General features: G+C 67.6%; 1 protein-coding gene across 2 annotated transcripts in view; it reads right to left on the reverse strand.

Annotated features, from left to right (window-relative positions):
• Window positions 1-14,208, reverse strand: part of RABL6 (RAB, member RAS oncogene family like 6) — a 19,090-nt gene continuing 4,882 nt past the window's right edge. Inside the window, exons 1-15 of one of the 2 annotated variants that reach the window (XM_057721252.1) lie at window positions 13,279-13,580; window positions 12,777-12,911; window positions 11,579-11,626; window positions 9,140-9,192; window positions 8,553-8,644; window positions 8,271-8,411; window positions 7,606-7,711; window positions 6,057-6,160; window positions 3,761-4,053; window positions 3,369-3,519; window positions 2,246-2,461; window positions 1,971-2,172; window positions 1,587-1,758; window positions 805-875; window positions 1-698 (exon numbers count right to left, since the gene is read on the reverse strand). In XM_057721252.1, the coding sequence (XP_057577235.1) occupies window positions 504-698; window positions 805-875; window positions 1,587-1,758; window positions 1,971-2,172; window positions 2,246-2,461; window positions 3,369-3,519; window positions 3,761-4,053; window positions 6,057-6,160; window positions 7,606-7,711; window positions 8,271-8,411; window positions 8,553-8,644; window positions 9,140-9,160 (1,764 nt within the window). In that variant the 5' untranslated portion in view covers window positions 9,161-9,192; window positions 11,579-11,626; window positions 12,777-12,911; window positions 13,279-13,580 and the 3' untranslated portion in view covers window positions 1-503. Of the gene's footprint in view, window positions 699-804; window positions 876-1,586; window positions 1,759-1,970; window positions 2,173-2,245; window positions 2,462-3,368; window positions 3,520-3,760; window positions 4,054-6,056; window positions 6,161-7,605; window positions 7,712-8,270; window positions 8,412-8,552; window positions 8,645-9,139; window positions 9,193-11,578; window positions 11,627-12,776; window positions 12,912-13,278; window positions 13,581-14,208 lie in introns of those variants that run through there. The other variant, XM_057721251.1, reaches the window with a different exon arrangement.

The following is a 14,208-nucleotide window of genomic DNA, read 5'->3' on the forward strand; positions in this document are numbered from 1 at the left end:
GAGCAGCACACACAGACGTGCAGTAAAACAGGAGAGCTTTATGGTCCGAGTGGTGGAAGGACAGTGAAAGGACACAAGTGTCAGGGCCTCCCTGCATGGCCTGCGCACACCCGAGCTCAGGTGCAGCTACAAAGCTGGACGCCATGCCTGGAAAGAGCCGCCCCGGAGAGGCGCCAGCGCCGCCTGGCCTCTGCACAGAGGTGCCCCGAGGGCCCGGGCACTGGAGGTCCACAGCGCCGGCCAAGCCGCAGCAGGAAGCGGAGGCCGACGCATGCAGCGGGCCTGGGTGAACACGTGCGGTGGGCCGGGGGCAAGCAGGGGCCGAGCGGGTGACGGGGACAGTGCCCCACCCCTGTAAACAGCCTCGCAGGCCTCCTCGGCCTCAGTCCCATCCCTGAGAAGCGCTGGGGGCTGGCTGCCCACGGAGCCTGCTGCCCCTCCCTGCAGGGCAGGCCCAGCGCCCCCAGCACACACGGAGTGCCCTGCGGGGGGCGGGGCCAGGCCTAGAGCTCCTCATAGTCGCCGCCCCCACGGAGGTGGCCGCCCGGGGCCCCGCCCCCCAGGAAGGCCTCCAGCTCGTCCACCGCCGACCTCTCTGGGGCCCGTGGCCGCCGCCGCGGCCGCTCCTCCCTGCCCTTGTCCTCTGCCTTGTCCTTGCTCTTCTTATGCTTGTTCTTCCTCGCGGCCTTGTCCTCCTCCTGGAGAGGCAGGGGCACAGCGGGGCGTCACCGGGGGCCGGGGAGCAGGGCCTGCGCTGGCCCGCGCTGCCCAGAGCGCCCGGGAGGGCTCAGGGAGTGTGCGTACCTCTCTGCCCTTCTTCTTCTTCTTCTTCTTCTTCTTCTCCTTCTCCTTCGAGGGAGGCTTGCCCTCCTTATCTGCATGGAGAAGATGCAGTGTCAGCTCCCGCGGACTAGCAGCCAGGCCCTCCCCGGGCGTCCAGGACTGCTGTGAGCCCGGGAGCGGGCGGGTCCTGCAGAGGCCCTGCTTGCGCCGGGGGCGCCAGGGTGAGCGCAGCCCAGAGCACGCATCCGGCACCTCAGCGTCTGCCCTGGGTCTGGGCAGGGCCTTGCCAGACAGGCAACGAGGATCCACCCCTGCGGACAGGCCGACACCTCGGCACCGGGACAGGCCCGGATGACGCTGCTGGGCTCCAGCAGCCCAGGGTGGAGGTGGGGGGTGGGGCCGGGAAGGCATGAGGGCTCAGCAGCCCAGAGACCACGCCGTGGAGGGCCAGCAGCAGGGCCGCGCCAAGGGGACAGGAGCGCTCTGGGCAGCGCCGCCCATGCCACCAGACCCTCCCGTGTGGCCACTCGGTCAGGTGCCCCAGCGGCCCGTCCTTCCAGCCTGGTCCTGCCCTGAACGTCTGGGATGTCGTGGGAACACAGCCGGACCCTGGGCTGGATGGGAGGGCCGGGGATGGGGTTTCCGGTCCTGCAGGTGGCCGTGCTGCTCCTCCCCTCGTGTCCGTGCTCTGGGGCCCCCAGGTTCAAAGACACAGGTGAGGGATCAGAAACATGCCCCCTGCCTTGCACTGTGACGCAGCAAGACGGGAGGGAGGGCAGGCAGGGCTGCCGGCGCCCAGCTACCTTCCTCGCTGCTCTCCTTGTGGCCTGTGTCCTCCAGCCCCAGCCCAAAGAGATCCAAGTCATTCTTTAGTTTGAAGGAGGGGGCGGGGGGCTTCACGGGCGGGGGCGGCTGGGCAGGGCCAGCGTCCTCATCCGTCACGTCTGAGAGGTCCTCGCGCACAGGGAACGCACCCTGGAGGAGGAGCGGGCAGGTTGGCCCCGAGCCCCTCCCCGGCTGTCGTGTGACCCCACAGGGAGGCGCCTGCACCCCCCGCCCACCGTGGGCTCACACAGAATGACGATGGCCCGCACGTCGCAGCCGTGACACCCCACCTTCCCCGGGACGGGGTCCGCCCGGGCCTGGCACACAGCCCCCTGCGGGGCAGCCCCGTCGTCGGTCCTCACCGCTCTCCGCGGGGCGTCGGAGTCGCTCTCGAAGTCGGGGTCGTCCATGACGAAGGACAGCATCTGGGCGGCAACGGGCCCCTCGGGGTCGCTCCCCGATGACCCCTGCTCGTCCCTCCCCCCCTCCAGCCCCCGAGAGGGGCCCTCGGAGGGGGGCTTGGCGCCGCCTGGCCGCTGTGGCCTCGGGGCCTCCATGGAAGACCTGCAGGGCACGCAGGAGGGTCACGGAGCCCAAGGCTGCGCCGCCCCGTCCCTTCCTCCTCACCCCGACATACCGTTTGGTCCCCGGCTCAGAGCGCTTGTGGGGGGCCAGGACGGGGGCCTCGGGGCACCCTGCCACCTCCTCTGCTTCCTCCTCGCTGGACAGAGTGACGTGTTCCCTGGGGACGGGGCCTGTGGGTGGCAGGGGCCTGCCAGGTGGCTTATCTTCAAGGTCCACGTCGTCCTGGAAACCTGCCACCATTGGGTTCCCTCCTGGGGCCTCCCCGTCACTGCAGAGGAGGGCAAGGCAGTCAGAGGTCATGAGGGAGGTCCGGGGGACCCACCCTGACCCCCAGCACCTCTGCCAGGCAAGGGTCCCGACTGCGGGGCGGCTCCGCCCTCGGCCCTCCCATCTGTGTGGACGCGGCAACGTGGGGAGCCGCTCGGAGGGTGGCCTCGGGCGCTGTCGTGTGGAGGGCACCCAGAGCGCCGCCGCAGAGCCGCGGCAGAGACTGAGTGGGGAGCTGGCGTGAGGGGGCTGAGAAGAGAGGAGAAGGGGAAGCCATGACAGAGGCCATGGGTGGACCTCCCACAGGGCAGGGGGAGGGTGGGGGTGCAGGGTGGCGAGGGACTCAGCGACGCCTGGGGCCCTCCCTGGGGGGCGCACGGCCGCGGGCTTCACTGTTGCTCCGCACTGTCGCAGAGACGTGGTGACAGTGGCAGCGGGTGTGACGCGGGCTCGGCCCCGGGAAGGGGGAGTGTGCCCTGACCCGCCACCCCCGGGGGGAGGCTCTTCCTCCCACCCGGCCAACACTCTTAAGTGGCATCACCCCAAGGAGGTCACTGACAGGACGATGCCGCTGACGGGCAGGTCGCAGGCAGCCGGGGACACCTGCTGAGTCACCACACAGAGGAGACGCGAGCCGTGCGGTCTGACCGTCTGCGTCCAGCCTGCTGTCCTCTGAACTCCAGAGTCAGGCTGTGGCTGGCGGCCCCGCCCGCACCCCGCAGCCGTGAGAATGCCCTTCCCTGGGCGCCACGCAGCTCTGCTTCTCCCCAGCGCCCAAACGCGGGTGGGGCGCCTGCCCCCTCTGCCGGCCCAGCGCCAGGAAGGCAGCAGCGTCCACGCCTGACGGGGCCGAGGACCCGCGCGGGGGACGGCAGCGGTGCCGCCTGCCTTCCGGGCCCTGCCCTCACCTCTCACTGTCCTGCGGGACCTTGGCTCCAACGTTCCTTTCGTCCTTCGGGGGCGCCGTGTCCTCCAGGAAGCTGCGGTCGAGGCCGTCTTCAGGAACAAAGTCCTCCACGTTCTGGACTTCTGCAGGGGCCTCTGCAGCTGAGGCCGGCTCTGCGGATAGCAGACACCGGCTCTTGCCCAGCGCCCAGCCCAGCCGGGCCCACCCCAGGCGGAGCCCACGGGCCCAGGCCACGCGTGGGCTGGTCTGTGGGGAGGCTGTGGGGTGGCCTGCCCAGGAGGAAGAAGGGCGACCCCGTGCCGGTCAGCAAGGACTCTTGGGGCCAGGGAGACAGTGCTGCTCCCTCACGCCGGACGCCTGTGCCACCTCCCGAGGGCTGCTCCTGGGGCCTACCTGGGGGTGGAGGGGCCACCTCGGCCGCCGGTGAGGTCCCAAACAGCCGCGAGATGAGGCTGCGCCGTGGGGGTGCAGCGGGGATCGCGGGGGGAGCAGGGGCTGGCGGGGCCTCCGAGGGGGCCTGGAGGGGCGGCTGTGGGGCCGGCTGGGGCGTGCCAGGACTGGAGCTCCCCGTGCACGCTACGCTGGGAGGCACCACGGGAGACTGGGAGCCGGAGGACGGGCTCTGCCCGTCGGTGGCCTGCGGGGACGCGTGGCCCCGGCTGCGTGCCTCCATCATCTCGAGGAAGCTGTGGGCGAACACGGCAGCAGTGAGGCCCGCCCCTCCCGCGCCTCTTCCTCTGAGGGTCCCCGCAGCCTGCTGCTGGGCGGGTGGTGACCGGGGGTCCCCGCCCTCAGGCTCAGAGCCCCGGCCTTTCCAGGTTTCCCAGCACAGCTGGTGGCTGGTGGGAATCGGTCATCGTGGCAAACAGAGTGCACCCGCAGGGCAGGGTGGATGGCAGACGCGTGCACACGAGCACTGGCTGGGCCTCTCCTCCTGCGAGGGGACGGGGTGTGTGTGTGCACTGCAGGCAGGCTTTGCCGGGCCCCCGCCCTCCCCTCACTGTTTCTAGGTTCTGCCTACAGGGAGGGGCTGCGACCTTCCCAGGCGTGGAGGAGCCTAGATCCGGGCGGCCTGGGCCCCACGGTCCCACTGGCTGAGGACCCCGGTGTCACCTAGGCCTCAGCAGGTTCTTCCTCTCGTGGGGCAGGCTTTCCAACAGAAGGAACGGAGAGCTGGCCCCTGCTCGTAGGCCGAGGTCCCCAGGGCCGGGCGGTGTCTGGGCTGGTATTTGGGGGGCGGGGAGGACAGGCACAGCACTGGGTCCTGGCGCAGGCCGGAGTGGGGTCCGCCCCAGACCTCGTGTGTCCCCGGCTGCTCAGGGCAGGTCGCGGGGACACCACTGCTGAGCCCCCCATGGCACTGCCTCCTTCCAGTGACCCAGTCCCAGGGCGCTGGCTGGGGGTGGGCACTGTGGGGAGGCTCCCGCTGCCACCTCCCCAGGGGCCCTAGGCTTGGTGACGCCAGGCACCCAAGCTCTTGGTCAGGAGGAGCCGCCCAGCCCCAGGCTGGAGTCCACAGCGAGGCCGGCTTGGCAGTTGGAGTGGCTGAAAACACTCCATGCCCCCCCACCAAAACGAGCCCTACCACTCCCTCTCTCGCTGTTCTAGAACCAACAGCTGGATCTGTCTCCAGGAAGACCCAAAGGCCCTTCCTCAAGGGCCTCTAGGGTCAGACACCTGCTGGCGGAGCTAGGAGGTGTGAGGGCCCTGCCTGGGCTGCACAGTGAGCACAGGTGGGGAAGCAGCCCACACCCCACTCCCCCAGCTCTGACATTTAGATAATTCAACAAAACAAAAGAAGCCCCTGTTTTTAGGGGTGGTTCAGGGTGAGGCCTTTGCCCAAAGAGCAAGTGCCTCTCCCAGAAGCTGTGGAAGGTGGATGGAGCTGCTACCTGCTCTGCGCGCCCAAAACCCTGCGAGGGCAGAGGAGGGCCTGCCCGGGGGCTGCCCCGCCCCGGCTCAGCCATCCTGCTGGAAGCGCCAGGACGACACCCCTCCACCCACTGTCTGGGACCAGGTTTGCTTCCCACCCATCACGCCCTCCCAAGGTCAAAGGGCTCTCTCCACGGGTGTCCATCTGGGAAACGGATGCCAAAACAAGGACAGGGCCTCAGACGAGAAACATCAGCGTGGCTGGTCTTGGTGGGGCCTGGGGTGGACACGGCGCCGTGCACGTGCTGCATGTCAGGTGGGTGGCAGGCAGCCGGTCTGGACAGAAGCGGGCGGGGGCCAGGCAGCTGGAGCACCAACAGCCTCCCGGGGCCTGTGTGACTGCGTTTCCCCCGCCCCCGGGCAAGCAGCTGTCCAGGGGCAGCAGCTGCAGAAGTGCCTCTGGTGAACTGATGGCCGCACTGTGTACCTGTCACAGCCGGTGAAGGCAGGCCAGGCCTACAGTGTTCGGTGGGCAGGGGCGGCAGGGCCCTGGGGCATCCGACGTCCCCCTCCTCATGCAGGGTCAAGAGCCCATGCTTGCTTCCCCAGAAAGGGCTGAGGCCTGACAGCGTGGCGGGGGCCACCCTCGCCCCCTTCCCGTGGGGCCTGGACCACATTCAAAGCTGAAAGATCTACCCCCGGTGGGTGGCGCCTGCGCTGCTGCCCCGCTAAGCCTGGCCCCCAGGCGCACGTGTCACCTGCCCACAGAGCCCGGCCTGCAGGGTCTGAGAGCCAACGGCCGCCCCGGCCGACGTACATGTCGTAGTTCTGGTCCTCGGTCTCCTGTTGCACAGACAGCTCCTCCAGCGTGGCGTCCACGTCCAGCTGGTTTGTCTCCAGCTGCCGCAGCAGCGTCTCCCTCTGCAGACACGAGGCGGACGCCTGAGCCGGGCCCGTCACTGCAGTGCGCCGCCCCTTCAGCCCAGCGGCCCCTCTTGGCCAGCCCCGTGGACAGAACCGCCTGCAGCAGCGCGCCTGGAGCCCACACGGCCTCACCCAGGAGCCGGCGTGATGCCTTGGCCGCTCGGCAGGGCTCCGGGGGCAGAGGTCGTGATGGGGGCGAACGGCGCGGAGAGACGACATCCTGTCCACACGCGGGGCCGCGAGGCATAAGTAGCCCCGACACTTGCTGGAAAACGCGCCCCTGCCAGCCCCAGCTCGGCGGCAGCTCGGCCCCCAGCCTCCGTCCTGCCCGACGCTACCCCCAACCCACGCGGGGGTTTTCCTGCGGTGTGTGGGCTGGTACTTAGAAAGCAGAAGAGACCCCGACAGGCAACATGGATTGACACCCTGGGTCCCAAGGGAAATGACGGGTGAAGGGCGGCTGGCACGTCTGCAAGGTCTGGACACCCTGAAAACGCCCACCGCCGCAGCCTGCGAGGCCCGCGTCTCTTCAGAAGGCCAGCGGAAAGGGAAGGAAAGGCAAACACTCTCCCAAGTTCAACTTCCTTTCGGAGAAAGAACAGAAGCCACTGTGGCTGCAGCGGCCGTGGGTCAGCACCCCGGTGACACATCATACGGGTGACACGGTCCACGCTACGTGAGGACCAGGGCTGTCACCTCTGGGGTCTCATGCCCGAAAGCCCACCACCCATCTAAGTCAGACAGACCCTGAGCCAGAGACGTCTGAGGGACGGTCGCGGCCCAGCGCAGCCGTGGAAAAGTGACCCTATGGGAGGGGCAGGCTGGGTGGGGCCCAGGACAGAGGCCTGGTGGGAGGCGCTGCAAAGCCTGGCTCCACGACGTGACCTCCACAGAAGCACCTGGAGGCCCGAGGGCCTGCAGTCAGGGAACGGAGCCGGGGCACGGAGACGCTCTGCACCCTGCAGACCTACAACCCTTCTCAAATAAGCAGCTGGGGGCCGGGGGCCAGGGGCTTCCTGGGCCCATCCCTGCGGCTGTCGCCAGAGAGGGGCCGGGTCCACAGTGGGGCACAGCAGCACAGTCACACGGGGGAGCTGAGGGTCCTGAGGCGGGTGCCAGGGCCGTGTGCACATCCGTTCACGGGGAGGCCGGGCGCACGAGGCCCACAGCGGGGGTCCGTGCAGAGGTCGCAGCGCCCAAGAAGGACGCCTGTGTTCTCCTGCAGCTGGGTCCACGGTTCCAGAAAGGTCCAGGTCCCAGGCCAGCCCGGCTGGGGGAGGGGACGGGGTGGGCCATGCCGGGGCCACCACTGCCTGTGTGTGGCATCCTGATGGCCTCGCTCCAAGCAAACTGCCAAGCTGCCCGCTTGGGGCTCGGGCCCCATCCCCACGATGCAGAGGCCCCGGCAGATCCAAGCCCCGCCCCCTGCCCGCAGGGCTCACCTGAAGCTGCAGAAATGGGATGTTGAAGAACCTGTGTAGGTACTTGAGGCCGAAGCTGTTCTTCATGGAGGACTCGGCGTAGCGGAAGTAAGAGGACCCTGGGGGCCTGTTTGTGAAAAGAACAAAGACAGGAGAGACGGTGGTGGCAGCGGGCAGTGTACCAAGGATGCACCCAGGCCAGGCTGCCAGCTCTCGGGGCTGAGTCACCTCCGCGGGTGATGGGCCTATATTCCTGGTGCGGAGACCCAAGGTTCAGAGGGCTCTGCTTAGCCAGGTACCCACCAGGGGCTGCGTGGGCCCGGCAGGTGCTGCCCGCCTACCCCGGCAAGACCTCGGTGCACCGCCCCAGCGCCCTGCCCTGGCCCCAGAGACGGAGGGAGGCCACCCCCACCTGGCACCTGGGGCTGCTCGGTGCCAGGAAGCCAGCTGCCCACCCTCAGTGCCGCCCAACCCCCACCCTGCCCTCCCTCCAGGTCCATGTCCCCATCCCAGCGGGGCCAGATGCGGACCGGGTGGAGCAGGGAAGCCGGGGAGCCGGCGCACCTGGAGACCCAGGGCCGGGCAGCCGGGTGGGCGGCCAGGGCTCGAGGCAGAGGAGGGCACGGAAGGAGTGACCCAGGTGGACGGGCTGAGCCCCGCAGCCACGGCCACGAGCCGGTACCCACCTGTCCAGGGTGTCGATGAAGTGGCGCACGTCGTCGGGCAGGATGACGCGGTGCTCGCCCATGTCGCGGTAGTTCCCCAGCACGCACACGGGCACATGCGTTGGCACCTTGGGGAGCTCCCGGAGGATGTAGTTGAAGGTCCTCGGGAGGGACATGTGGGCAGAGACCCACCTTAGCTTCCGCCCCAGCGCACGGTGCCCAGGGCCGGCCCTCAGGAGGCAGCGGGCCCCCGCCCGGCCACGGCCGGCTGCGTGCAGCGCGCCCTCGGGCCAGCGCCCTTACCACTGCTTGGTGATGTCGAACATCATGACCACCCCGCTGCAGTTCTTGTACACGTCCAGGAACTCGGCATCCAGGGCCATCTCCGACTCCGCCTGCGCACGGGGCAAGCGGGCCTCAGAGACGGTGCTGGTTGGGCCGTGACGTCTTTGTGTGGAGGTGGCGGCCGTGGCGAGCGCTCTCTCAGAGCCACGCTCATGTCCACGTGGCTGAGCGAGCCCTGCCCCTGCCCCCACCGTAACCCTAACCCCGACCCTGACCCTAAAGGTGCGCCTGTGCTTGTAAGGGCCGGGGTCTCTGCAACATGGATATCAAGTTTGCCCACGCTGCCTGCGTACCCCTCAGGTCACTCCGCGTCTGAGGAAGGGCTGGCAGGCGTCACTGACACGCGACACCAGCAAGGGCAGGCCCAGCCACCCCAACGCGACCACGGGCAGCACGGGAGTGTCTCTGCGTCCACCCGAGCCCACCAGCACAAATAAGAGTCCCCAGGAGGGCCGGGCCAGGCAGGCAGAGGGGTCTGAAGAGCGGATGCCCGCTCACAAACCCCCGCCCGAAACTGTGGGCCACGCGGGACAGACGCAGCTCACCTCCTGGGGGTCGTTCTCCATCTTCAAGCCATCCCCTCGCTTCTTGCACTTTCCTTAAGAAAACACAGACAACGTCACGGGGTTGAAATGCTGGGCCCAAAGATGGCCTGACGGGGGAGCAGCCCCTCCCGTCCCACAGCCCCTCACAGCCCAGCTGGTGCCTTACTGGACAGGACGGGAGCCCCCAGAGCAGCCCAGCTGTCAGCAGGACGTGGCCGGGACCCCAGGGAGGCCAGAGAGGCTCTCTGAGCTGGTGCTAAGGGTGGACGAGCTGGGCTCGGGGCCAGGAAGCCGTGGAAGCATCTGAGCACTTAGAGCTCCCACACCCCAGCCTCCCTGCCCTCCATCCCAGACATTTCTAACTGGGGAGGGAGGACGGCTCGCCACCCTGGGATCCCGGGGCCCCAGTTTTGGTGCGACTGGCTGGGGGAAATGAACCAACCGGGGTTCGTTCATTGGCAGAGACCAGCCTCTGCCTCTTCCACAGCCTCTCCTGGAACCTGTCACCACCCTCTGACCCTATCTCTGGAGACACCCCCAACTCAACAGGCGCGGACCACGACGTGCCCTCCCGGTGGACGCCCGAGGCCACAGGGTCAAGGCCCGAGCACCTCCACTGCCAACAGGTGTGGCCGGAGCCCAGGACGCGCCTCCAGCACAGCGGCTGCCACCCGGCTGCGGGCAGAGCCGACGCTGGGCCAGCGCTCCCGGGAGGAGGGCCGGGTGGCCAGAGTCGCAGGAGAGAAGCCCCGCACGTGCCTCCCCCCTGCTGCCACCGTGAGGGGCACCATCTCTCAGTCGCCGACACCCCCTCCAACTCGATGCCCTCTGCTGCTGCGGATGGCGCTCAGACCCCGTCCAAAGGGGACCCGTCAGGGTGGCAGAGAGAAGGTGCTCTTCCTGCCCACTCCAAAGATTCTCACCCGCGGGGGACCAGGCGACGGACCTTCGGGGACACTGAGTGCTCACACGGAGTGAGGCCCCTGCCCCCGGCCACCCGCACGTGAGCCTGGACCTCTCCCCTGCCACCCAGCCCACCTCCTCTCCAGGCCACAGGGAGCTCAGCGGTGGGCAGCCGCCCAGGGAGCCCCAGCCAGCCCAGCACTGCCCTTACACAGGTGGGGAGCTGGGTGCTCAGAGGCTCCTGGGACAGGGCAGCGTCTGCCTCTGTACCACGAGGCCGTCCCCCCCCCACGAGGACACGACATGCTGCCCGTCACCAAATACAGAGTCCACTGTGGACACATGCAGCCCGTCCTGAATGAGTGTGGATCCAGGGAGCTGGAGCCCAGCACATGGGGGCGGGGAGGGGGGCTCTGCTGGCGGGGACGGGCCCCGGGCCTGCGGGCAGCCCGGCCGGAGTGACCGCTTCCCCTCACATCCAGGGTGGCAGTCAGGCTGCTTCCAAGAGCTCCCCGGCCGCGCGTGCACAGCACGCGGGACGAGAGCGGTCTGGAGCGACAGGCCCCGCCAGGGCCCAGGGGTTTGACACGCCCCGGGGACAGCAGCCCGCACGGCGCCCCCGGCGCTCGGGCTCAGGGCCGCAGCCGCTCCCCCAGGTCAGCGGGCCCTCGGGGCCCCACCCGCCTCCACAGAATGAGGCGGAGGGAACAGCGCGTCCTGCACCAGAAGCCACACGCTTACAGGAGACAGTGTCCCTTCGTCTCTGAAGGACACAAGCAGCTACGGCGGGACCGCGGGGTCAGAGGCCGGGCCTGGGGGTGTCAGAGGTCAAACCTGCGAGGTCAGGCCGTGGTGCCCACAGGGCCCCAGGGATGAGCACTGGCTCCCCCGGAGCGTCGCAGAGGAGGGGCCTGCGGCCGGGGTGCGAGGAGGAAAGGAATGAGATGAGGCACCGGGGCGAATGTGCCCGCACCCGCCACCCTGCCCGCCTGGTGCACGTGGGGCACGGCCGCTTGGGGGTCTGGTCTGTGTGTGCCAGGGGCCCCGACAGCTCAAGCTGCTTCAGAAGCCAAGAGTGGGTCCTTGGCTCTGGGCACAGGGACACCGACCACGGAGGTGCCTGACAACTGGGGTGCCACCCCCCAAGGTTCTGCAGGAGGGGCTCCCAGAACAGCCCACAGAGCCCTCCGTGTGGCCCGTGTCTGCCTGCCACGGCCATGTGCGCCGTTAGAGCGGGTGGAATAGGTGTTTTCAACAGCAAAGACCACGGTGCCCTGGCTGGTCAGCACCGGGCACTCCATCCTGGACCACAGACGCAGGAGGGAGCTGGCCCCGGACCCAGAACCCGATGGCACAGCTAGCAGAGCCAGGCCTCCGAGGCCCTGCCTGATCCTGGAGCCAGAGTCGAGGGCCCGAGGTGCCAGGAGGCAGCGGAGGGGAGGGGCCGCCAGCGAGGGAGGGAGGACGGCTGTTCTCTCCCACGGAACAAGTAAAACTCAAAAGAGAAAAGCACGCTCGTAAAAGGAGTCGACTCACCTTTGTCAACTACATCCCAGACTTCAACTTTCACGATATCATCAGTGGCTAAAAATGGAGGAAAACAGTAAGATCAGAACCCAGTGTGAACTTCCAGCTTCAAAGACAGGCCTTCAGGGGCCGTGCAGGTGTCACTGTCCCCCTTCAGCACCTCCAAGGGCACCCTCTCCACCCAGACCCGCAGGTGCTACGCCCAGACAGCCCCTCCCTAGAGGGCAGGGAACAATCTGGACAGGTCATCAGCTGACATGACCCCCTGTGTCCCGAAGGCATCCCTGGGATGGGCTCATCCCCAGCCCGCCCGCACACCGGAACCTAGGCCCCTATCAGGCCTCCCCCGGCTCGGCTTCTGCGGGAAGGCCCCTTCCTTGGCAGAGGTCTGTGCTCTGCTGTGTGCTGGGGCCAGGGGAGCAGCCAGGCTGGCACCTGCGTCTCAGGCTGTCAGCGAGTGCACCTGCCACCCTGAGGATTCCATGGGGAAAGGGGAGAGGCGGGGAACCACTGGGCACCTGCCGCCAAGCTGAGAGGCACGAGGAGTGCGCTGCGCACGCAGGCTTCACCCCGAACCGGAAAGGGGCGCCCCAGGCAGTGAGGCTTCCCTGTGCAGCTGGCGGGCAGGGCGGCACTGAGTCCACGCAGCTGCCCTAGGACGTGCCCTGGCCGTCCGTAGGAGGACGTCAAAACTTCTACAAAGTCCTGTGTGTCCTGCTGGTGGCCCACTGGATTTTTTTCGATGAAAAGGAATGCTCAAAACGGCTCGAAAGCCTTTTGCTTCCATGGCTGCTGAGCACACAGAGCAGCTTCTCTACCTCCCAGCAGGCGCCCCCGGCTTGCTGTCCCCCAGGAGCAGAGGGGCAGTGCCGCCAGCCTGCCCATCAGGTGATCTCACCAATAACCCCCCTCTCAGGACCCTGCAGGGATGGGCACTTCACAACGGCCATGGAGGGCTGGGGCCTCTGTCTGCTGGGGCCCAGCGCGGGCTGCAGCCGGGACGGACCCCACCCAAAGCGCCTGCCCCCAGGACGTCCAAAGGTCCGGGCCTCTGGCCCTGCTCCCCAAGTGGACTGAGTTTCCCGAGGAAGACGGGACATCAGGGTGACCCCAAAGTGCTTTGAGCTCACGTTCCCGTGAGGACCGCAGGCTGGGGGTGGGCGCCCGGCGGAAAGCCCCCACCCAGCAGGGCCGGCGCTGCCCTCACTTTTGTAGTTCCAGTGGATGCTGGTGACCTGGATCTCCTGCGTGGGGATGTACTCCTCCACGAACTTCTTGCCCTGTAGCCGGTGCCACAGCGCCGTCTTGCCTGTGTTCCTGTCCCCGCGGATCACGATCTTCACTGGGGGTAGAAAGCACACGTCAGGCGAACGATCAAAGCAAAGGCCAACTTCCACCCCACCCGGAGCCCACGCACAGCTGCTCCTGCACAGACGTGGCTGGCGTGGCCCGCGAGCCGGGAGAGCTGGGTGAGGTGGGCCAGCTGGGAGCCCCCGGGGGACGAGGCCATGGGCACACTCTCACTCGCTTGGGGCACCGGCGGCCCTGCTCTCCCCCTAGGCCCCCGACACACTTCTCCAGGGGCAGGTGGACCGGCCCGGGGACTGCACTCAGGGATGCCGTGCTCCCAGAGCCGGGTGCCCATGGGGCAGGTCGGGGCAGGCTGTGCACGCCTCCGCAGGCCCCGCGTCTCCCACGTCTGCTCTTACCCTACTTTCCCGCAGCCCTGGCATCTTCGGTGCAGGACTCGGGGCTCTTCAAGACCACGTGCGGGGTGACAGCAGGAAGCCTGGATTCTACTTTGCTCGCTCAACCAGTGCTTAGGAGCGGCCCGCCCGCGCACATGCCGGGGAGGACAGGGTGGGGCAGGGAGAGCCCACGTGGCGCCAGGGACAAGCTGGGAACAGGTCCACAGGGGCCAGATCCTGAGGTGCCATAGAGGAGCGGCTTTCCCGCCGCCTCAGAGGAGGCACGAGGCTCAGCGGAAGAGTGTTCTGGAAAGACGGTGAGTGGTTAGGAACCAGGCAGAGCCAGGGGGCTCCGGTGAAGGGGGAGCTGAAAGCCTTGGGTGGTGAGCTGGACCTCAGGGGAGGGGAGCTGGGGTCACAAGGACAGGCACGATCAGCCAGCCAGGCGGCCTTTGGGAGGGGCTCGAGAGGCCACAGGCTTCGTGGACATGGAGGGCTGGGGGCGGTGTCTCCCCCGCCAGCAACAAGCGCCTGGCGGGGCCGGTGTAGACTCTGTGTGTCTCACCCGGTCATTCTCTAGGATGCTGTCTCCTAAGTTTTCAGTGTATTGGCACAAAGTCATCCATAACATTGTACGTCCTGAGACCTCCTGCTTGCTGCTGTGCGCTCTGCATCCTTCACGACATCTGTTTGCGTAATTAATCTTCCCAGAGGGTCGTCTATTTGATCAGTCCTGTACACACACCTGTGGGTTCTGCTGGATGCCTCCATTGATTCTTCTTAAAAATCACTTGCTTCTGCTTTTTTCTGTGTCCTTTACTTCCTTTTACTTCCTTGTGGTTTATCCTGCTCTGTTCCTGGGTTTTGAAACCGTATTCTCGGGTCAGTGGCCACCAGCACGTGCGGGCAGTCATCAGCACCAGATTATAAGCACTTCTTTGACCCATAAGT

The sequence above is a fragment of the Hippopotamus amphibius genome, chromosome 2 (genome assembly GCF_030028045.1).
Source record: "Hippopotamus amphibius kiboko isolate mHipAmp2 chromosome 2, mHipAmp2.hap2, whole genome shotgun sequence".
Classification (NCBI taxonomy): domain Eukaryota; kingdom Metazoa; phylum Chordata; class Mammalia; order Artiodactyla; family Hippopotamidae; genus Hippopotamus; species Hippopotamus amphibius.